This window comes from Alternaria arbusti (assembly GCF_024043155.1).
Source record: "Alternaria arbusti strain BMP 1465 chromosome Unknown scaffold_8, whole genome shotgun sequence".
NCBI lineage: Eukaryota > Fungi > Ascomycota > Dothideomycetes > Pleosporales > Pleosporaceae > Alternaria > Alternaria arbusti.
Window position 1 is genome coordinate 1,126,536 of NW_026249948.1, and position 23,436 is coordinate 1,149,971.

Below are 23,436 nucleotides of genomic sequence, written 5' to 3' on the forward strand. Positions count from 1 at the left end.
GAACGCGGCTGAGTGAACCCAACAGGTTTGCTGGACTCCCACAACGGCTGTAGTTTTATAGGCTGTGGTTTATGCTACAGTCGGCTGGCCCTTAGCCTTTTTGGATTCGGGTTCGGCAGGGTCTATGCTAAGTCAAGGAGAGTGATGGCCTCTTTGACCAGATAGATTGGGGCTATAGTAGGTTCGCAAGTTCACTACCGCTGGCCCCGACGGCTTACCACCACTGAGGTGAGACGCTCTGGCAGATAGTGGGTCTGTCGTCAGGTTCAGTTATGGACAATCACTGCTCGTATGTCAGGTACAATCGTTGGATAGACAGGATCAGCAACCGCGGCTGCCTTCTTCGTGGTCCTGTTTCAGGTCACAACAATGGTGGTTCGATTCCATCCCACGTGTACCCGCCGCCGGTATTACCCTTCTCAGGGAAACGTGTGCGGAAGATATCTGCGATAAGAAGACTTGCGGAACTTCTGATAGGTCAAATGACCCACGATACATGACATGCGGGTAGCTGGCTCCCATATCGACGACAAAGAGACAAGAGATCAGCGGCGGTCGTAAAAAGCCTAAGCTTTTCTTCTGTTTCTCGAACCACGGCACTTGGAGAGGGGCCCATGTGCCATTTTTTGGACTCTCCAAGACCGCCAACCATCGGTGGTCGTACGCCTCCGCCGCTGGAAAATCCTATGTCACCATAGGTAAACTTGGTGGATGTTTGTGCTATCGTTGTGCAGGCCAACGTAGTGACAGAAACACCGCCATTGTCCTGAGGTCGGTCTTTTGCACGATGTTAGTCCAGTGCAGACCCAATACCCGAAGAGGTCGGTTCTCTGCCAAGGTCTCGACTCGCGTAGAGATACATACCCAGACTCAGGACTATTACTCGTGGGGCCCGGAGGATGAACATCAGGTACGTACCCCATCCCACCTTAGCACCCCTTTGGTATCGTCTTCACCGAGCGTAGAAAAGTCCCGACCGCGAAGCATCTTCACGGATGTCTCGAGGGCCGGACGAGATCTCAACATCTCACCTTGGGCAAGTGTCGAGAGTGCTCGCACTTCCAAGATCAAGTGGCAAGCCATGCGACGCAAGTCATATTCATTGGGCATGTCCATCCTGCGATTCAACTCGCCGTATCTTTTTCATTGAGTCATTCGCCTTTACGGCGGGTCTCGAGGAAGGAGAAGGGAAAGACGATCAGAGTAAGTAAGAAGGATATGCGACTTAACTCAGAATGCAGCTTGGTCTCGTCTCGCGCTGAATGCGGAAGCTGCATCTTAACGTGCGGGCGGATTGGAATGGCTTGAAGGCAATATGCGGAGTGGCTCATTTTTCAGCGCTGGATGTATACATTAGTACCATCATTCCTCGATACTGAACCCAGCATTCGATAGCGGCTTCCAGGACTGCGTTGCTGCCGATTACTCAAGACGAACACTCGCAAACCACCGACTCTTGCTTACCCTCCCCTTGATACGCAGACTCAGATTCGCTCGCGATAAGGCTCAAGGCTCGAACGCGAAGCCCAGAAGTGCGTTGCTGCTGGCACAGGGCAGCGGGTAGGCGAGACGGGGTTGCGATACCTCCTGAGTGAGCTGGGCAAAATGACGTTTACATTCAGGGTGGCGCTAACCTGATCAAGTCACCTGCCCGGCAACCACGTTGAGCTTGTAATGCTGAGAACATATTGTGCACATCGAATGACATTACTATTCTTTCTACATCTCATCTAGAACCAAGCTATCTTTCTACATCTCATCTAGAACCAAGCTATCCCAAAGCCACCCTCTCCATTGCGTCGTCCTAGTAACCTTGATGTCCAGACGGTTACTTCCCTCCCCCTTCAACGCGCCTTCTGCGATCGGAATCTCAAGCAACCTCCACTCGCCCGCCCGTGTCGCACCACGATACGTATCCTGACTATTCAAAAGACTGGCGCTGGTGATATTTCCCACCTTGACGTCGTTGAGCAGGATATCGCAGCTCGAGCCCTGAGAGAAGCCCGCCAGCGAGACCGTCAACTTAGCGGCGGAGGTGCTCTTGGAAGGGAAGAGAACAGACCAGGTACCGAGAGCAGACTGACCGAAACACCAGTCAAGAGGGGAGCTGGTGCCGACAGTGTAGGTCAGGTTTGCAGGACACTTGGAAATGCGGGCGTGTTCGAATGGGTGGGCTGGGTCAGCGAGCTTGAAGCCGTCGCTTGTGCGGTCGAAGTCGCCGATCTGGAAGATGCGCTTTGCGCTGTCGGTGACCTTCCATGTCATCTCCTTTAGGTTCGTGTTCTTTCCCTCGCGGATCACGACGTCGTTCTGGGTAAAGTTTGTTGTGACATCACCGATTGCGCCGCCGTTGCCCCAAGCATAGAGCGCGTAGGTGCCGGTACGGATGTCGTGGATGTCGAACTTGCCGTCCTCGTCGGCGTATGTGGTGTAGTAGTAGTTCTGGCCTTGGTCGAGCGTGGACACTGTGGTGTTGCGGTTGTCTCCAAGGAACACGGCAGCGCCAGCAGCTGGGCGTCCGTCGCTCAAGAGGAGCTTGCCTTGCATCTTGCCGCGAGACTGGTAGGGCTTGTTGTCAAACCACTTATACGGCCAGGCTGCTTCCTCCTTCTCCCAGCGGGCCGCGGCGTCGTCTTTGCTACCGTCGTTGAGGTACCAGAGCCATGGACCCCAGATCTTCCCATCAGCAAACGAATCACGCGCAATGGCCTGGTAATGTGTGCCGTGAATCATATTCAGCTGAACTGCATCGCCCGTCTGGGACTCGCGATGGACCTTTGCGAGGTTAGTACCAAACCACATACCAGCGAGGCGACCGGATCGAACATACCATGAGCTCCTGCTTAAGATGATCGCCGTTGTAGTAGTCCTTCCCAGGGTTGAGATACCAACTCCCTACCTCGTCGCCATAAACACCGTAGTACTCCTGGTCTCGAACAAATCCACTCCAGTCGTACTTTGTCAAGAATGACCCGTCAGCCTTTTGCCAGGTTTCATCCTGGACGTTGGTAGCTTGGCGGTATTCTTCTAACGCGGGAAGCACGCCATCCTTGACGTTGTTGTGACCACGTGGAAATGAGGCGTTGTCGAGACGCCACAAAGTACGGAACTCGCCCAGCGTAGGTAAGTCGTGATTGACAAAGTACTGGTATGCGCCTGGGAGGTCATCGTAGATCACCCAATGGAAGTCGCCCTCCTTCGCCGTAAACTTGACGTTGATGTAATCGGTATCCGAGTCCACAATCGCGGCGGATGTCCAGTTCAAATCAGATGCCGCACCGTCTACAGGTTGTTAGCTGTGTTGTGACTCCGTTGCCGCAGCACCTTTTCACACATACTGTAACTAACATAGTGCCCAACAGCATCTCCAACGCGGTCCTTGCCCTTGTACCACAACTTGTCGGCATACTGCCGATTTTGCGTAACATTCCAGATCTCATTGCCGATAATCCAAGTCGAGTTTCCAAGCTCTTTCAAAAAGCTCTTGGGCTTCTTTGCGCGCTCCTCCACTGGAGCCGCTGCAGCAAGCGCAGCAAGGCCGAGGAACTTGAGGGCGCTCATGATGATCCCGTCGATGCGAAAGTGTACTTGGCGAGGATGACTCTGAAGCCATAGTAGCACTGGGTGTTATATACCGCTACAAGCATGCGCGCATAAGGATGAAAGCTAACGTGCTTCTCGGCGGAGATGCCCCGAAGTTATTACCGGGTAAGCACTGGGGTCGCGGGGTACCTGGAGCAACCCCGGACAATTTGATCGACAAGAACATTGTTCCGGAACTTCCTGCAATCGCGCTTCTTCGTTGTCCAGTAGCGCGTTCTTGGGGCGGTGTTTGCCCGCGCGTGCATCCTGGATCTGGGAAGGCGTTTGTGGTGACACGGGTGAGGCTCCTTGCAAAACGTGGTCAACCGCCAATACGTTGGGCGAAGAAGCACCGAACGCGTCTCGGGAGCGTTAGACAGAGTTGTAATCAATATCACGAGGTACCAGCAACCGGGTCGATGCTCGCGGTGATGTGCAAGAGTTTAGGGGTGGCCGAGGGAAGCACCGAGCGGGGCGCTTGCCTGTTGCGGCCTGGAACAACTGCTATTAATCAGTATTACACGGGAAATCTGTGCTCTCCAGAGAATCTTCCATTCTTGCGCGAGGTATAGGACAGTCTAATAAAGGCTCCACCGTATGTGTGTGTGTGTGTCTGCCAACTTCATCTACGATTTCTCTTCCAACGCCTTCGCATCAGCCTCCTTAGGTGTTTGCGTTCCTGACACAGCTGTCTTCTCACCTTCCACCACCTCAACATGATCCCCGCGACGACGGCCCTTACCAGTGATGTCGCGCCACATACCACCGAAGTTCCTGGCTAAACTCTCACGGCCTTCCCATAGAGGATATACACCAACAGCCATAGTACTGCACATCAGCCAGATGATGCCAACGATGACCCATCCTGAGAAGAACGACTGACTGAAGATGTAGCCGGAACCATATAGAGGCATTGGCCAAAGTACGAGAAGAACGAGTGTCAGCGTAGCGGTGGTGATCTTTGCAATCTTGGAGGCGCGAAACAGCTTGGCTTGTTCGGCGGCTTCGGCTTCTGGGGAGAGGGCAGCATGGCGGCCGTGCACGGCTTCAATGTCCATGTGCGCAGCTGCTGTGACATCCGAATCGTCGACAAGGCGAATGTTCTTCATTGACACCCAGTCGTAGTTGTCAACTCCGAAGATCAGGGTCAGGACCGGGATGAAGATGACGGGCGAAAGCAGTGCGACAACATTACCAGCCAACATTGGGTTGTTGGCGCCAGAAGTAGCGACAGTGATGACACCGTCGTTCAGCTTAGAGGTGGTGACGAGCCAGGCGGTGATACTGCAGCAAAGACCCAACACTGGCGACAAGGTTGCCGCCCATTTGTTCTGACCCTTCCACATCAACGTAAGGGTTGCTGGGAGCACCGCAGACGAGATGATCACGCCCATGAAAACGTACAGCCAGCCCATGCTGATACCTGCGTACCAAAGTCCTGTTGAGAACGCAGCCATGACGAGTCCAAATCCACATACGCAGACATGTGAAGTGTAGACGAGACGTCGACCACTCGCGCTGGGGTTGATGTAGGTTGCGTAGATGTCGTATGTCAAGATGCTGGAGACGGCAATGAGCTGGGCTGAGAAAGCTGAAGTTACAGCCATGAACACAACTAGGAGGGTAGCCACAGCACCTCCAGATCCGAGAAGAGCTACAGCAGCATACGGAAGGGTGAGACCTGCGCTGATCGAGGCTTCGTCCATGCCGTTGGGATAGGTAGGGAAGTATTCCGTGCTCTGCAGTGCAAGCGCAGCAAGGCCCATAGTGGTCGCGCAAAGCCACTAGTATCCACGTCAGAACGGATTTGAGATGAGCATGAATGGAGAACGTACTGGGATAGCGAACCAGGAAAGACCACCAATGATGTATCCTGGAAGAGCATGGACTGGCGATGCAGCAATAGCCTTGTTGTAGTCTGACTATTGTCAGTTTCTGATACCATTCCATGTAGAGGAACACGCACATCCATTGTCCATGAAGACAGTTCCAAAGTTTCCAATGATGTTGATAACGAAGAAGATCGCGCCATCTTTGCTCCTCATCGTAAGATAGCTTCCACCAGCGTTACCGGGAACGGGGGTGGTTGCCGAAAGCTCCTGCAGACGATCGTACACTGCTTTGGGCGAGCCTAGCCTGTCACCAGTGGCATAAGTCGTGAATGCGAAAGTAAGAAGGATGATGAGGAGGATAACGGTGTGGACGTAATCCGTGAGAAACGTAGCCTTGATACCACCAAACATGGTGTAGACTACGACACCCAGGGGAAGTAGGAAACAGGCTGCGGCGGTAGGGACACCGGTTAGAGAGCTGATGACGGCAGATCCGCCAGTCAACAACATGGCTGTAACGAGAATGTTGGTGAAGAGGCCGAAGGTGATGTACACAAAATGCGTGGCCTTTCCGTATCGAGCACGCACAGCTTCAAGGAACGTCTACGGGGTGGTCAGATCTGGATCTACGATGGCTAGGATATGCTGCACTCACATGAGCGTTAGGAGCTCGCCTCTTGAGTTCGATCGCAACGGTAGCAAAGAGCAGGATCTGTACGGTAGCACCAGCGGCATACCAGAGAGGTCCAGAAACACCTGATGACGTTAAGATTTGTTAATTTCATGTGATGCAGTGTCGGGACGTACCGTAGCGGAACGCGACCGAAGAACTCTGCAACAGGGTAGCTGCCCAAGTCCATGAAGACACTACTGCTGAAGCTACCAGACCAGACTTGACCGTACGGCCGGCAGTCGAGAACATCTCCGAAGTCTGCACCTCATTGTTGTAGCGCTTGAGGACCCAAGTGGTGAAGACCTTGAGATTGTTAGACTGTGCCGCTTGGAACCATTAGCTAGAGGTACACATACCATGCCAAGGGCAAAGAGAAAGCCAACACCAAGCACGATGCCATAGCCCCAACCCTGGCCGAGGGGAGAAGCAGAAGGGCCAACAGGAGTACCGCCGCCAGCCATGTCGAGAGATGTAGCTTGGTTCAACGTCAAGCTTCAAAGCGTTGGCTGTCGAACCATTCCAGCGGGGCAGACGAGGTATCTATACCCCAATGCATCCCCACGATTACCGTTTCCCGGCTTCAGCTCGGTCCCAAGACTGCTATCTCGAGCCTTTCAACCGCACACAACCACCTCTTCGATTGGCAATCGGGCCGGCACATGATTGGTTGAAGATAGGCGCATGTCAAGACTAGGTAACGTGCAACGACGGCCAAGACTAGAAACCTCTCGTCTTCTACGCAATTTTGAAGCTTATGTTAGCGATGAGGTCTTGTTGTAGGGCACTTTCAGCTCTTAGCCGACTGGGCGTTGCATGATCGCTCGCCTATGCTGATAACGAACGGCCTTGCAACGGAGGTGCATCGCGCTTGCCTCGTAGTGGCGGGCAGGACCGAATGGCTCAGCGGAAATTTTCTTGCTGAGCCCTGAGTGGCTGATATGTGTGACTTTTTGCTTGGACAGACTGAACCAGGTCTGGGCGTGGAGATGGTGGGCATGTTGGAGGCAGGTTGGGGTTGGTGGTTTCGATGAGGTAAACGGGAGAGTGAAGATAAGCGATGGTGTGGTAGCCAATGAGCACACGCTGGCGGTGGAGTCCGAAGTCGGCTTGCAGGAAACGACCCCGGCTTTCTCCACGGTAATGATCGACCTGCATCTTCGCAATGTTGTCGTTACTCGATAGCTTCGACACATACAGTACGTGCTTGTTTGTCTCGAGAGTGAGCTTCAGCTAAACTGTCACTGTCGCCCTTCGCGCATGTTCTGGCGAATGAAGCTTGAAACCGGCATCCACGGGCCCTCTTTCCGCCATTCTCTGCCGCCATAGTCCATCATGGAACTACTTACTCAACACGAACAATGTCGTGAGGACAGCATGGATCCACTCCGGCTTTTATTGAGAGAAAACCCAAAACTCGTGCGCGGATGAGAAGAGCTAAAACCTAGGTATACAACGGATTCTCGCGTTCAGGTCATTAGAACTGCGGAAGTCTGTCGAATCTTTGATCCAGAGCAGCGGAACATATTGATACGAAGGAGATCCTATCGGCACATTGCGCCCTGCGACTGCAACGAACATTTCTAAACCTACGAGAAGGCTCGTTGTTTCATGTACGAGATGTTTGTATTAGCGTCGCGTCATGGAGGAGTAACTCGTAATTTGTGCCTCATTCGGCTTATTCACGATCACACAAAGGTGTCGCACTAGTGAGCGCTTAATGCTCCGACATGCGTGTTGCAATACCTAGGTGGGCTTCGGTTTGCTTTAACGCTGGCTGCTGTCAAAACACCTCCACAATGGGACTATGATGGAAAACATCTCAGCGCAAATGCCAAACTCGTTGAATGCAGAATTGGGAATACCTCGTACTTGTTGTGCACGGTGAGGAGCGAGTGACCCGACGCACGGCTCGGTTGGCGTGTCCATTCGCCAACGTACGACGACCAGGACCAACTACCCCGGCCTCTTTCCTATTCAGGCAGACAGTCAGCGGGAGCTCCGGATGTCACATATATACACCCAAAAGTATTGAGCTCTCTTTCTTTGTGTTTACAGACTACTTCCAGCATCATGCTTTCCATCTTGATACTCGCGGCTGCACTCGGTGCCCTCGCGCACACCAACCCAAACGGATGTCCGCGCAAGGTGGGTGCGGAAGGCGTACAGGTTCGCATACCTCCAACGTTCAATACCACCGATCATGCCCATCACGGCGGATCATGGCGACCGCCACCTGTCGGATTCTACTTCCAACCATGGTCAATGATTCTCGCGTCAAACCCTCAGTATGCTGCGATGCGGAACGTGCAATACGACCCGACTCCGATCGACCCCTCTGAGCCCAATGGACTGGTGAACGACCTCTTCTCATTCCAATTCCCAGGCAACGACACAATCATTACAACATATGGCGTCGACACACCGCATCCCTACTTGCCAGCAGTGCTGGACTTTGCAGCAACCGGAATCCTAGCCGGGGCTACCTGCCAATACAGCATCTTGGTTTGGGGCTGTGACGCGAACAGAGTCCCATACTACGCGAGCTATTCGACGGCAGTGGAGTTCACCCAAACGCCCCCGGGTATCGACCTGATGAGTACGAGCGACCAAGGACCTGATCAGGGAACGATCGATGCTGTTTTGAAGGCTTTGAAGAAGCTGGGAAACGAAGAGATCACCAAATATGTTGTAGCTCTGGAGAAGATGGTGCAGGATGGCGGCAGAAGAGGCATGCCTAGGGTAAGTGTTTGTGTGCTCCTTGCTGGCATCTATTAACGAAGAACTTTAGGCTACATGCGACGACTATTGCAAGACAAATCAGGGCTTAATCGGGATCGGGAGTTGAATGTTGTAGCGGGGGCTGACGAGGTCATGCTTGGTCGTTCTTGTCGAAATGAATGACGGCTAATGTTTCGTGTCGCGGCTTCTAAAAGGCGCATGTCTATGTTCAAAAGATCAACGATAACATACAAGTAACGCCGAGCAGCAATAGCACTGGACATATGCGCCGTATAACTTGCGGTATACAGCTCCGTGATACCAACATGTTCATCTGCAGCTTATTTCCAGTCGCGTGTGTGATGGAAGTCGCGACCGGCGCAGGGCGTTCAGCAGGCGCACCTCCGCTGTGGGGCGTGCCAAGGCCGCCCGGCAGTAGCGCCAAAAAAGTTCAGAACTGGTAGATGCAGGCAGCGCAAACCTCGACGAACAACGACGCGACCACATACTGTAGATTCGAATCAAATTCTGACACGATGGCGAAGCGCAAACTCAACGAACACGACGTGCCAGAGGTGACATCGAGCGATGAGTCGCAACACGAGCCCCGCAGCTCGCCCGAGCCCGCGACATCCACCACAACTGCGCCTTCGACTGCAACCGCTGCCACACCGAAGAAGAAGAAGAGCTCTAAGTCAAAACCTGCCGCTGAGCCAGTCCCCATAGTCGCCTCATTCGCCGAACTTCAACTCGAGCCCCGTCTGCTAAGAGCGATCCGCGACCTAAAATGGGCATCACCAACGGCAGTACAGTCCCAAGGCATACCGTTGATACTGGAGGGACGCGACGTCCTTGCGCGTTCAGGGACAGGTACTGGAAAGACGGGAGCCTACCTTCTCCCCATCCTCCATAAGACGTTGCAACAGAAAGGCCAATCGCTTATCCTGGCGCCCACTAAGGAACTCTGCTCACAAATCGCGACAGTCGCGAAATCGCTCTCACAACACTGTGGACAATCGATTCGGGTCCGCAACATCGCTGGGAAGGAATCGGATGTCGTCATCAAGGCAGCACTCGCGGACAAACCAGAGATCGTCGTCGCAACACCAGCGAGGGCATGGGCAAACATCAACAGCTCTGCCATGGCAGTCAGCGACATCAAGACGCTTGTCGTAGACGAGGGTGATCTGATCAACGGTTACGGGTTCGCAGACGACATGGAGAACATCGCCCGGGAGATTCCTGTTGGAGTCCAGAAGATTGTCCTTTCAGCCACCCTCTCAACTGACGTTGAGTCACTCGGCAGCCTGCTCTGCACAGATCCAGTTGTACTGAAGCTACAAGACCTCGACAAGGACTCACAGAAGGTCAAGCAATACGTTCTGAAGGTGGCGGAGGACGATAAGTTTCTCTTGCTTTTCGCCATGATGAAACTCAATCTGGTCCATGGAAAGAGGTAAGAAGCGCCGGCATGAACTACATTTGAGATAAACACTAACTTTGTTCCTCCAGTATCGTTTTCGTTGGCGACGTCGACCGATCATACCGCGTCAAACTCTTCCTCGAGCAATTCGGCATCAAGGCGATCGTACTCAACTCCGAACTGCCGCTGGCGTCCCGAACACACATTGTGGAGGAGTTTAATAAAGATCTCTATAAGATCCTCATTGCTTCGGACGAAACCGACGTCGTTGGCGTGCAAGATGAGTCGCGACCAAAGAAGAAAGCGAAGAAGGACAAGGAGACCGACTCCGGCGTCTCGCGCGGCATCGACTTCCTGAACGTCAGCTGTATAATCAACTTCGACTTCCCCGGGAACTACAAATCATACTTCCATCGAATTGGACGAACAGCACGAGCCGGCAAGTCTGGCACGGCCATTTCGTTCATCATCCCGAAGGAGAAATACCGCAAGCACAAGCCGACTACATTTGCTGGATGCGAACATGATGAGGAGGTTCTGAAGAAGGTAGAGCAGCACCAAGAAGAGGGCCAAAAGCTAGAGGATTACCAATTCGACATGAAACGATTAGAGCCATTCCGATACCGGTTCGCAGATGCCCTGAAGTCGGTGACTAGGATCGCCATCCGCGAGGCACGTATCAAGGAAATCCACATGGAGCTGGCCAAGTCGCAGAAGCTGTCCCGATACGTAAGTTCATCCACATCATTCACTGCTGGCTCATACTAACATCGTAACAGTTTGAAGAGAACCCTGAAGCGCTCGCGCATCTCCGCCACGACCAGACCCTCAACCATCCCGCCAGAATACAACCGCACTTGCGACACATTCCTGATTATCTCTTACCAGGTGGGAAGAAGCCGCAGGATGTTGGCTTTGTCGGTCTGAACATACCACGGGCGAAGAAGCAATATACCAAGGGCAAGGGCAGGAAAGTGGTACGAAGGAATGGCAAGGTCGACCCTTTGAAGACATTCAATGCGAGGGGTAAGGGAAGGAAATAGCTCAGCAAAGATTGGCAGAAATCTGGAAGACGAATTTGACATCTGATTGGCCGTGCCAGCTCAGTCAGTGTCTTCATAGTATATCATGATCTGCCACGCCCCTTACGTCTACACAGTTCTCTGTGCATTATTTTGGCTTCCCACTTTCCTTGCGCACACTCACAGCTAACTACATTGCTTTACAATACCGAACCTAGCTTAGATATCTAGGTATTGGGCACCGTGCACGTGATTTCCGAACAACGCCACCATATGCACGGCACGCTCACCGGTATTTGGCCCGCATTGCTGTCAGCTCACCCCGATGGAATCCTGTCTCTTCGCATCCACAACTGACGGCTATCCGAATGACATAACCATGAGCATGCGCGACCTCAACTACCGGATGTGACGAGCGGTAAGCGGGTTGCAGACTGTGGGTTCGGCCGACGAGAGTCACTCGCAGGCACTCAGCCGCGCTCTTGAGCAAGCGATTTAGGTAAATCCGCCACCCGGCATATACTTTTACACTACTGAGAATGCCATGATAGCGCCCTAGCCGGTATCGCTGTCATCCTTTCGCCACGAACCCATTGTATCACACCTTGCGTTCATCATGGAAGTAGATACGGTTGCCAACCCTGCAGCAAGCGAAGTCTCAGTTTCGGTTGGTATCCTGTCGCTGAGCGACGAAGTCGTTATTGAACAAGACGGTGACTACAAGATCGAGGACGAGAAGTACTTGCCGATTGAGTGCCAAAAAGTGCTTGGGTTTGGCCATAGCGGTGTGGTGCAAAGGGTGGAGCACAAGCAAACAAAAGAACTGTTCGCAAAGAAGGTTATCAATTTTCCTCGCAAGGGCAAAGGCAGGGAACAGGCTGAGGAGCGATACCATAATGAGGCTGCTATCATCCGCAGTCTTAGAACTCATACTCACGTCATTCGATTATTCGCTTCGTTTACGACGCCGGGCTCTGGCGGACTACTTTTGCAACCTGCTGCAGACGAAGGAGATCTGCATGACTACCTAGACAGATTTGCCGACCTGGTCGAAAAACCCGCGAACTCATCCACCAATCTTGAAGCGATGACCAGAGTTCTCGAACAGGCGTTTGGATGCTTGTCAAGTGGCCTGGTATACATGCACAAGAGAGGGATACGTCACAAAGATATCAAGCCACGCAACATCTTGATCCATCAGGGTATTGTGATATATACTGATTTTGGCGCCTCAAAAGATACGAACAAAGATGGCCATTGTACCACAGAAGGGGCACCCGATTCCGTGACTCGAAAGTACTGCGCGCCAGAAGTACTTGAGTTTGAGAAGAGAAATTTTGCTGCAGACATTTTCTCTCTGGGCTGCGTGTTCATTGAGATGTTGATACGGCTAAGCCGTTTATCAGAACCTGAAGGCTCGGAAGAGGCCTGCTACTCAGGAATCATGGACTCTCTTCATGATCTACTTCTAACTGCCGATATCCCTTCCAAACTGGCATTCCTTGTGTGTCACGTCATAGATATGACCGCAAGAGATTCGTTGAGTCGTCCTACCTCTGATCAAGTTTTTGACGCTATCTGTCACAATATCGGCTTCTCTTGCTCGGATTGTCGCTCCATTGATCTACGCGCATCTTCAGTATCAAAGCCCGACAGGATAAACAACAACCAAGGGTGGACGTGGAGCCCCGAACACCAGGATTACTACTATGTCACATACGATCAGTACCGTCAGTTAGGGAACGTCTTCTGTTTTACCCGAACGCTGACTGTTATAGAACGCCCTATTTACCACTGGGGCAGAAAAGCCGAATCTTCCGCATCAGACATTCGTTCTAGAACCGATTCAGCAATTGAGCCGCAAATGCCTGAGCCAGGTATGACAAGATAGCCATCTTACTGCAACGACAGTACTGATTGAGTCTTTTTAGCTCCCCAAGACGTTCGTACGCTACAAGGGTTCATATCGGGCACGCCACAGACTGGGTGGTACGATCGCCTAGACACTTGTTAGTACATCAAGACATTCGCAGGTTTTCTCTAACACCAAGCCAGCTTATCGAATGCGGACTAGTCACGAAGCGCGAGAGTTTTTCAAGGTAGGAAAGGTTTTTGCCATGCTATACACCGAGACAGCAAGCGACGATTCTGTATCGATCTCCAACGACGAAGCATACACAGTGGTACGATTTGGGCAAAGCGCATACACAAATATCCGCCCCTTTGTCGTCGTGGATGTAAGACGGGGCTTCGTGAACGCTTGGTAAGCTTCAGCGCAGCTATCAAAAGCCGCGACAAAGTGTTAATCTGTCTCAGTGGTATCGGCACCTATTCTGGTCGTGGAACTCTCAAGGAAGGTTGCAACCCAGCCGAACACACAATGGTGTACTTATCTGGGACTGATCCTGCGTCATGCTACATTCCTGGCGAATATGAAAGTGGCATGACTAAAGAGCCAATCGAGGTTGTGCCAGCGGAACCAAGTGTGAGTATCAGGAAGGAGTCTCGCATCCGATTCGGCAAAGTGTATCCAATCGAGATGAACGTCGCAGTCAAAGACATTGGCCGAGTTCGCGAAGACCAGATCAGCGCACTGCTCAGCTACTGGCAGCAGGAAAACCATACGCCGCCCCTTGCGTATCCTCCTTCATCTTCAACCGCCTTCTCTTCGAACAACTGGTCATCGGGCGGGTTTTCTTCTCAGCATGTGTAATTGCCTCCTGGTGGTATGCGGATGAATGGCCTGACCCAACTCGATCGGCGAGAATTCTGGCTGCCCTTATCAGTTCACGAAACTAACGGCCGAAGTATTGAGTCGGGCTTTCATGTGGGCGTTCCCGGGGCGAGAGAATGTGGGTCGCGTTCTGCTGCCTTCCCGACTATCGCAGATGTTGCACTCCGTATATGAGCAGATCAAATAACTTCCCCTACATAGGCCAGCAACTTTGATCGTTCGCTGGGCCAGAATGTCGTGATGGGCTTGGCCGATGCTGCATCGCTACTAATGTGAGATGGAGTACAGCTATCTGAGTGCCTTTTGGCTACAACGGGTAGCGTTCGGTGGAAACGTATGCGGAGAGTTCGCGGTGTGGGCGGATCTGGGCCTGATGTATTCGAGGCGGGTGTCTATCAAGCTGTGCAGGTGTAGGCGGATGGCTACCGCTGTAGCTTGACAGGGTCTTGGCATAATAAGTTTCCAGGGCAGTAGTATGGGGACAAAGACGGGCCGCGTCCGCGGCTTTGGCAACTTCGCATTTGCTCAAGCACTAGTATAAGCGCTGAACGACAGCATCCTAAAGCGCGAAGTCGTGACTGTACCGTTCGCTTATATGCCACATTCGTTGCGGAATTCATGTTCAGCTTGATCCTCAATGGCAGCGGTAAATGATGGTGGCTCTACGGAATACTGTGCCGGCCCCGGCCCTGCAGGTTTGCGCCCAAGCTCCCGATGTCGCCTCCCGCTCCTGGTTCATCCCACCATACCTACGCAACTTTGCACACGCACGCAGTACTGACGAGCCCCTTGCACACGTTACCAAAATGATACTTACTTATCGTGACGAGCCACTGGATCGACCAGGAATCGGCCCTCGACGATGCCGATCTAGCTACACGAGGAGCCTCTATACCACGCGATATGGTCTTACGGTCGAGTTTGACGCCCGCGACACGTCCACGGATTGCGCCTGCATGTTTTGGAATGTAGGAGCGTAGGCCAATGTCCAGTGAAACAGCGTTGCGGATGGCGACACGCAAGCATTGAGATTAGAAGAAGCGCGGCACAATCATAGGGCGAGTTTGAGTCGCACCACGCTGCGCACCGTAGGCTAGGAAAGAGAAGGTTCCAATTTGGTCATAGATAACGTATGTGATAGGGAAGAAATCGTAACAACAGTACGACCGCACCGCGATCACCTTCCCTTTCGGTCCCAGCCCTCGAAGCTCGCAATCGTTCAATCGGCCGTCAAGACTCATCATCATAAAAAGCAGTGAAGAGTGGGACAAAATACGTATTTCGACGAAAGGAACACAGGACAGATGGAGCAAGGAATGGGGGCCGCTGGACATCCGAGTCGAGCTTGCAAGTCGTATGCGCAAAATTCCTGGCCGAGCGTGGCGATGTACATCACCATGCGACACTCTGGATGATGAAGGCCCCAGCCTTAGCCTTGGTCTTGATCTTCATCCTTCCAATATTGGAGAAGCTTGCCTATGTGCCCGGGATGGACCTGGCCGATGTCTTTGACTTTGACATTCTTCTCAATGGGGTATGTTTTCCCGAATCGTATGCGGGAATTGCTTGTCAGATAGATGGAGGCTGCGACCGGCTCGATCTGAATGGCTTCCTTATCCATTCCGTTTTCGTACTCTCCTGGGATATAGCAGGAGTTTGGATCTGTCCCGGGGAGGTAGACGATGGCATGTTCGGATGGCCTGCAACCGTCTTTAAGGGCTCCACGCCCGGAATATGTACCAATTCCACTGGCTTATGTTAGCTGGTGCAACATATCTGGTCTTGAGACAGTCCTCACCAGGCTTTTACGAAGCCATGACGAACCGCGACTACCACGAACCGACGGATGTTTGTGTATACCACTTCATTGAACCGAACAATGGTGTATGCATCGTCGCTTGGGTACGCAGGGGCAGTTCCTCCCGCAGCCTCAGTGTACAACATTGCGAAAACCTTTCCGACTACGAAGAAAGTGTGAGCTTCAGAGCCAGTCCTCATTCGGTAGCCTGTGTGCCACAAATCAGTCGAGAAGCTGGGCGCCCGGGGACCTACTTACTCTGGTCCAGAAGATCATACCAGCCGGTCTGTGGCGTCCCCTGAATGAAGCCTCTCAGTGCACGAGCATCCTGCGGGGCTACGAAATACATATTAGGCGAAACGCCTGCCACAAGGTTTGGGGCAATGACATACCAGGCTCGGGCATCTGGGCCACGTTTGCGCCATTGTTCTGTTGACTGCCCGAGTCCTGCCTTGGAAGGGGTTCGGCGATGTCCGCTTGGGCCTGCTGTTTAGACCAGTGATATATCGGACGTTCTGTTTGGATCAGTGGACTGCGGTGAGTTTCAGCTTGATAAAACGTGCCAATACTTACGGTACGCATCCAACGTGATGCAGTAGTAATCCTGGTATCGCTGGTCCCATACCCAGTTGACGTTCGACATGTTGCACAATGTCACTGGACACTGATGCTGGCGTCAAACGAGTTCTCTCTTACAATATCGACGGCGCGCCCTGTGCTTTTGGCAATACGCCGATGAGTTCTACAGGCCTGATTGATGCGGTGGCGTGAGTAACAATCTAACGTCATGATCGGTAGTCTAGCGTCACTTTATAAGAGCTGGAAAGTGTTGAGCGATGCGGCTCTGCTGTTGTGGCCAGAGAACATTGAGAGGGTGTGGTGTGCAACGGGAGTGAGCGATCGCTGTCTCCACCTCCAGACTCGTCTGCATATGCGTTTCATCTCCTCACGCATTACGCATGTGCGTGGAGAGTGTTCACTCGTTTCCCGGATTATACGGCTGGTTCCGACATTAGGGCGGTTACGTGTATTGAAACGAGCGAAGCGGCGACCCGGTCGGTACCAATCAAAACAGTTGGTGTCAGCCTGATACCCGACACTTCATCCGTGCGACAAGCAAGTCGGATGCACACATGCGCATGGCTTCCGATCTGTTTGCTCAATGGTTCTTTCATCTCAGCGCATATGAGAAGTGACCGGACCGCTTCAGCATCTTCCGTGCGCAAGCCTTGACGGCTGACATCTAACCTGGGAAACCCCTTAACTACTGCACCACGCCAGACAAGGACCACGTATGCCAACACGTACTGTCAGAGTGGATGCTCTTTGCTGATGTCCATGTGATTGCCCTAAGGGCTGTCTTTGTCCACCGAAAAGAAGCTACCGCTACGTTATGCAAGGGAGCAGAAATTGCCCAAAGTCTTTTCTCCAGCAAATTCTGTGTCTGCATGCCCATGACTCAATCTCCGGGACGTCATGGAGACGCAAAGTCTAATCAGATATGGCGAAAAATCAGCTACGCAGCTCGATCTGCTAAGTGTTCTCAATCGACAACGCCTGAACACCCTATCCGATTCCCAGGCGAAGCTTTCAGCCAATAGAGAAGACTTGTTGATCGAACGGGAAAGAGTGAGAGCAACTGGCCGCAAGGTTCAACAAAAGCGGATAGATGCTGGCAATGCAGAAGCCAAGTTCATGAGACAGCTGAGTGAGTTTGTCAACAATTACCCTGGAGAGCTTTCGAGAGCGCTCTTGGCCACCTACAACGACGTCAGAGAAACACGAGATAATCTGGGTGAGATGGAGGACGACTACCTTCGAGCCGAAAGCGACCTCACTGGCGCGGAATGGACATTCGTCGCCCGCGAGACTCAATTCTACCAGTTCGATATCAACAACATTTTCTCAGAGCCAGACAACGAACAGCTCGCTTCTCCACACAGCAGAAGCCTTGAAACCTCACACCAGCTACCACTCTGTCATATACCACCTTGCCCTACAGGATCGTTGTCTCCCAGTCAAGTCTTGAAGCTACCACCGCCACCACCTCCGCAATTTGCTCCTTCGCCACCATCTTTGGCATTCGCTACTTCTGCTGTTGCAGCCCAGCCTCCGCTCATTCAAGTTGATCGAGAATATGCTGCTATGATGGCAGGGGTCGAGACTTTGAAGAAGGAACTTGACAGGGTGCGGCAGACACAAGCCAGTACTATTACTTGGGATGAGGGAGATGATGTGTTCTTCCCGGAAGGAGATGGGCTTCCTGATAGTAATCTCACAACCTCTGCAAGCGAGTTTGGGAACATGGTATACGAACTCTCCACCCGGAGAGTCAAAGCGGAGCAATACAAAGCTCAAGAGATTTTTCCGGTGCTGGTTGCGTCACGTTTGGCGAGACGAGTCTCTGATCCGGCAAACTCACACACAACTGTACCTGAAGATTCGACTACAATGAGACGAACTCAAACTGAAAGCGCCGCTGCATCCATGCGAAACAATGCCTCTGTAAGAGAGAAGATTCGAGCATGGTCCCTGACGCACCTAAAGGAAGATGCTGTGCAAAAGCGCCTGTATCTAAACACCCTTGCACACTACGGGATAGCAAGTACCACTGAGGGTGATTGGGCGCTTCGAGCAACACAATTCTGGAGTCACGATAGCCTCGTCGAGAGCGAAACTGCGGAAGACTGCAAGACAACTTCCGCTAACGAGATGGAGTGTAATCTCGGGTCACTTCCCGATCTGAATGCTACGCCGAATACAGTTGCCTCGCCGTCGGTGCATCATCCTCTCGACGATGTGTCACGCTCTATCGCCCAACCAGCTCTCAGTTCGGAGGTTCAGCAACTGCACAGGACTCCGCAAGAGAGTGGTGACGACGACTCATCGACGTCGTTCTCGCAGCTGTCACAGACATCAGATTTTGATGACGACAGTCCGAAGACACCCTCAGATAGACCTGGCGTGGTTGAGGAACCTTACAAAGCCGAGGACCGTGATCCAGGAGATGTTATCCCAGTCGAAGTCGCATGTTCGTGTCCGGTGGAATATGGCGATGCCGCCCAACGAAAGGACAGTGTTCAGAGTACGAACATTGAGCATCACATCAGCTGCGCTAGGTATCACCAGGAGGTCAAGACACGAGTCTCCTCGCAAGTGTCAGACAATATCGGAACGAAGACGTATGCTTCAGTAGTTGGCGATTGTCCTGGCCCGACACAAGAGGAAGACTTCTTGTTATCAACGCCATCCCATGCAAACTCCGATCCCGCAAGTGGTGCATGCGTTCAATCAAGATCCGATACTACTGCGCAGCTTACTTCGGCAAATCCATGGGTACATACCGTAGCGCTGCCGACACCCAACGACACGGGCAATCTCCAATTTACCGATGCTTTGAACAAGCCTGGTTCTCGGCCACCCCTTACACAACGGAGGAGTTCTGGCAATCGGCTTAAGGAGTGGCTTTCCTCGGTCAAGAAACTGCGCAGTAAAAGCACTCCCACGATCGCGATGCATCACTCCGGAGCTCGCACAAGAAAGCAGTCAGTGGCATGACAGCGTCCCGTTCCCCTCGTGCCGAGAGTCGTCCGTATCACTTTTCGGTTATTATTTTCATCCTTCTTGCAAATACCCGTTACCGGATTTTTTTTTCCAACACTGTATAGTTCACGGGCGTATGATTACAGGAGTACACCTCTTCATTTCCGGACATCACTTCAGGCAAAGTTTGCCGGCTTTTCTCACTGGGGGGTAGCTGGTCATTTTGTCTCCTCTTCCCGTTATCTTAATGCATATATCGGTTCTCAGACAGGCCATGCCGCTCGATCCGAGACCTCTTGAAACCGCAGCTTGAATGCGATGATCACCAGCTGAAGAAGGCAAGCGGGCAACTGCGCCAATGGTAGCAAGATTTATGCGAGCTTACACTCAGCCTGCGCCGTGTGACCACTCAGTCGGGCTCAGCTCCACATGTCCCACGTTGACGGCTATCAGCAGGACGCCCGCTTACATGTGAGCGAAGCCTGGCTGGTCAGAATCAGCGCGTCGCATCCCGAGGGAAGGGCCAATGTCTTTCCTTCGGCCCGATAGAAGAGCAATTGCCGGTCACACGAACCCGGCGGATGCACGACAGCCGTTACCGATCATTGCTAGCCGCGCAACATGCTTGTTTTAGAATGAGATGCTAAACCTCACCAGCAGTGTATTTATTGGTATCGTATCTGAGATGAGCCGTCGGAGTGACACTCGGAAACTATTGGCAGTGGGATACGATTTCCATCCTTATAGAACTTATCCGACTCCCGACTTGCTCATTGCTCCAGCGAAGCGGTCGAGATATAGGAGAAGGTGGCACGGCGTCGTCGCTGCCACATCGATGGAGTTCCAACGGCCCGTCGACCCCACTTCGACCCACCACGGCATGCAAGACCATCTAGCTCCCGTCTTACATGTTCACCAGCGATGCAGGACGTATTTGGCGCTGCGACCAATAACAGTGCGTCCGCCTTATAGGGCTGGGAAGGGCAGTCCGATCCACTTATCGTAGGAGGTCTTTCTACTTGTGGTATGGAACCTACCACCACAATACATATGCGCACGCGTGACCAATGCCATACGGCATATGCGCATCATTCAGCTCCGCGCGCGCGGTCGTGCCGGTGATCATCGCCCTACGGCCCCGCCCGACGTGGACAGGAATGTGCCACATGCCTTGTTTTGAGCAGGGGAATGTACCTTGGCCTGATATCCTTGGGTGGGCACGTATTACGATCAGGTTCTTGCGTGGTCCGATATGGCGGACGAATGAAGCGAAGAACGTGGGCGGACTGTTCGTGCCGCGACGGCACAGCGAAGCAGCCGTCCCACCAATAATATAGGACGGAGATGTGCATTCTTTCTTTCCGTCGTTTAAAAGTTGTTTTTACGGGATGAGGCTCGCGAAATTTGACCTATCATAGCCGCGGTAAGCCATTTAAAGCGGGAGCCTAGGAAGCGGGACGTACGGCTGAATGTAACCATATACGGCTGAATACGTTGGAGAGATTACTCTCCAATACCGTTAATGTCTCTATCACATGCTGACTGATAGCTGGAGGAAAGCGATTGCACCCGCACATTGACGTGGGTAAGTGACCTGCTGCCTGAATAGGAGGATGATATGGGCGTCTTCGAGAGGCAAGCGGCTCTGCTTGCTACAATTCATTGGCGGGCAGGTCTTTGGAAGTAGAGGCGACGCATTTGTGACTCAGTACACGTACGAACAGGAAGACTATTGGACACGTGTACTTTGATAAGGTATGCACATTCCTTTGCCAATCCAGGCTACGAGTACCTATGCAGTGACTGAAGTTTCGTCCATGAAGAACTATGCCTACATAGATGTCTTTGCCGTATGATTACGCGAAAATCTTTTGGACATGGTGGACGATGTGAGCGATCAAGATCACATCAATTGGTATTGTTTACTAATGATGTAATTGCAATTGTGCTACATACCGAAACAAAAGACGTCTCAAGCGAAGTATGGAAGTCGTTATTCACCAGCGTGATATAAGCAAGGCGTGAAACGTGGATAGTCCGTAGCAAAGAAGCGCAAACGTATTGTTAGGTAAAAGAAATGCCAGTAGCAATTTAAGTATCATCATCTTCAGCAGCCTCGTTGGTGACATCGTTGGATTGTCGAGTATCGGAGGTGTTCTCCATGCTCCAATAGCCAAGGAAAGTTGGCAGCCAATCTTGGTGAACGATACCAAGGTCTTTGACTTTGACGTTGTATTGTATTGGATGGTGAATCCCGAAGTAGATCCTCGACGCTGCTGCGAGAGGTCTTTCGCCATCGTTCATGACGATGCAGATAGGATGCTTCGTGAGAGGGGCTTCGTCTGCCAATAACTGGGGACCGTATCCTCCATGTGAGAATGCGATAGCGTGCTCAGTCGGAGAGACGCCTGGCTTCTTCGTGCCTTGGCCCTGGTAAGTAAAGATAGGTCTTCTACAGTTAGCAGAGTACGCCCATGATGACGATTTGACTTACACAGCATAACAAAACTCTCTTTTGCGCTTGACTACAATGAACCTCCGCACTTGCGTGTGCACAAGCTCCCGATATTTTACCACCGAAATGGCGCTGTTGTAATCGGTCACATTATTAATAGTCTGCAGTGCATTGACTGCATTGACTGCATTGACTGCATTAGCACCAGCAGCTTCACTGAAGAGCACCGAAAAGACCTGATCCAGTTAGGTGTTGTCTGGGTTACAGAGAAGATACATACCCTCCCTTCAATGAAAAAGACCGAATCTCTGACGTAAAACGCTTGGAGGTATTAGCTTCGCGTTGTAAGAGAAAGGTAGACAGTAACATACAAGGATCAAGTTGTTCGTAGTGACTGCCAGGCTGTGCATTCCTACCGTCGTAGGAGCCAAAGACTTTTTTCCCTTGGCGGATGTTGGCTGGTCCTGCGGCGGCCACAGAATCGATACGCTGATGTGGGGGACCTGCGTAGGTCTGTTGGGCATCGAGATGAGGTTGGAGTTGGATTTGGGGTAGGAATTGGGTTTGCAACAGGGGCTGCACTTGAGGGACAGGGGGCGCAACATTCAGAGGGACCCAGTTGAAGAACACCCAGCTTTGCCCTGGTGGCCTTCAGTAAGTATGCGTGCTTTCCGAGGCGACTGCTTACCGTCATGATGATTCCAGAACCACTGCTGGTACTGGTCGTTAAATTGTAGGTAAAGATAGCGCTGAAAGTGGGGATTCCATTCAGGCTGGGGTACGGTTGGACTCGACATGTCGTAACAAATGCCACATGTCACCCAAAGCACGGCAACTCAAGACCACACAAGTATCATGCAAGTGCACCATGACTACTTATGTGCGTCAGATGACTGGACGCGCAGAGCCGCATGTGCCTAGGTAGACACTGCGAGACGAAGAGTCATCTGAGAAGACAGCCATGATGCCGACGCGACCCTCCTACAGCTTGCGATAAAGTGGTAATGTGATAATCCATGTATGCGTTGGCGTGCATGCCAGCCCTGGGAGAGGTGGAGGGGCCTCGGTGCAGGCCGCCAAGGTGAAGCTACGGCAACTGCTACGACGCGTTCGGCCCTTGGTCCGCAGACCCCCGCTTTATCTTGGGTCGATCGAAACTGGTTAGCGCGATAGGCTCCCCCTGGACAGCCACATGCCGCCCGGCTGCGTGGAGTGTTTCGGCTGCGCATCAGCCTGGGTCTGAGTGTTCATCAAGCAAACATTAGCTAGTGGTAGCCACGCCATGCCTCTTGCATCTGCGATCTCTTACCCATCCCTTGAATTTCGAACATGCACCTCGATGTTCAATGTCTGAACAAGAGGCACATAGCTCTTCTCGTCCGGAATCGATTCAGGATAATGATGTGCACTTTCCCGGTACATCCTTCGCTATCTACCATGGCTTCTCTTCGCTGACGCTCGAATAGCAGACAGTGTCCCTTACGTTCGTTCATCAACACCCGCGGCCGGTGCCGCGCCAATTCCCACGGAGAACTGTACATTACAATCGGAACACTCATATGTGGAAGATGGTGATCGAAAATACCAAATTGATGACTTGGCATTGCAGGCTGTCCAGGAGCATGGCGAAGATAGCGCCGGGCAACAGAACTTGAG

At 52.3% G+C, this 23,436-nt stretch overlaps 6 protein-coding genes across 6 annotated transcripts; 3 read left to right on the forward strand and 3 right to left on the reverse strand.

Moving 5' to 3' along the window:
• Positions 1-1,749: 1,749 nt before the first annotated feature.
• On the reverse strand, positions 1,750-3,561 carry J4E86_006769 (uncharacterized protein; the record flags this gene model as incomplete). Its single annotated transcript, XM_051447293.1, has 3 exons — positions 1,750-2,775; positions 2,831-3,282; positions 3,339-3,561. The coding sequence occupies 3 exons, from the start codon at positions 3,559-3,561 to the stop codon at positions 1,750-1,752; spliced, it is 1,701 nt and encodes a 566-aa protein (XP_051301778.1).
• A 647-nt stretch (positions 3,562-4,208) lies between these two features.
• On the reverse strand, positions 4,209-6,548 carry J4E86_006770 (uncharacterized protein; the record flags this gene model as incomplete). Its single annotated transcript, XM_051447294.1, has 6 exons — positions 4,209-5,366; positions 5,418-5,500; positions 5,549-6,017; positions 6,070-6,170; positions 6,222-6,390; positions 6,444-6,548. 6 exons carry the CDS (start codon positions 6,546-6,548, stop codon positions 4,209-4,211), a joined length of 2,085 nt encoding a protein of 694 aa, XP_051301779.1.
• A 1,609-nt stretch (positions 6,549-8,157) lies between these two features.
• Positions 8,158-11,271, forward strand: DBP9 (ATP-dependent DNA/RNA helicase; the record flags this gene model as incomplete). Its single annotated transcript, XM_051447295.1, has 4 exons — positions 8,158-8,826; positions 9,276-10,261; positions 10,318-10,957; positions 11,008-11,271. The coding sequence occupies 4 exons, from the start codon at positions 8,158-8,160 to the stop codon at positions 11,269-11,271; spliced, it is 2,559 nt and encodes an 852-aa protein (XP_051301780.1).
• A 595-nt stretch (positions 11,272-11,866) lies between these two features.
• J4E86_006772 (uncharacterized protein) lies at positions 11,867-13,963 on the forward strand (the record flags this gene model as incomplete). The annotated part of the gene is made up of 5 exons (XM_051447296.1): positions 11,867-12,452; positions 13,029-13,127; positions 13,182-13,259; positions 13,306-13,513; positions 13,567-13,963. 5 exons carry the CDS (start codon positions 11,867-11,869, stop codon positions 13,961-13,963), a joined length of 1,368 nt encoding a protein of 455 aa, XP_051301781.1.
• Positions 13,964-15,413: 1,450 nt separating this feature from the next.
• Positions 15,414-16,425, reverse strand: J4E86_006773 (uncharacterized protein; the record flags this gene model as incomplete). The annotated part of the gene is made up of 5 exons (XM_051447297.1): positions 15,414-15,732; positions 15,783-15,990; positions 16,041-16,118; positions 16,175-16,297; positions 16,356-16,425. 5 exons carry the CDS (start codon positions 16,423-16,425, stop codon positions 15,414-15,416), a joined length of 798 nt encoding a protein of 265 aa, XP_051301782.1.
• Positions 16,426-17,258: 833 nt separating this feature from the next.
• J4E86_006774 (uncharacterized protein) lies at positions 17,259-19,340 on the forward strand (the record flags this gene model as incomplete). The annotated part of the gene is made up of 1 exon (XM_051447298.1): positions 17,259-19,340. The coding sequence occupies one exon, from the start codon at positions 17,259-17,261 to the stop codon at positions 19,338-19,340; it is 2,082 nt and encodes a 693-aa protein (XP_051301783.1).
• Positions 19,341-23,436: the final 4,096 nt, after the last annotated feature.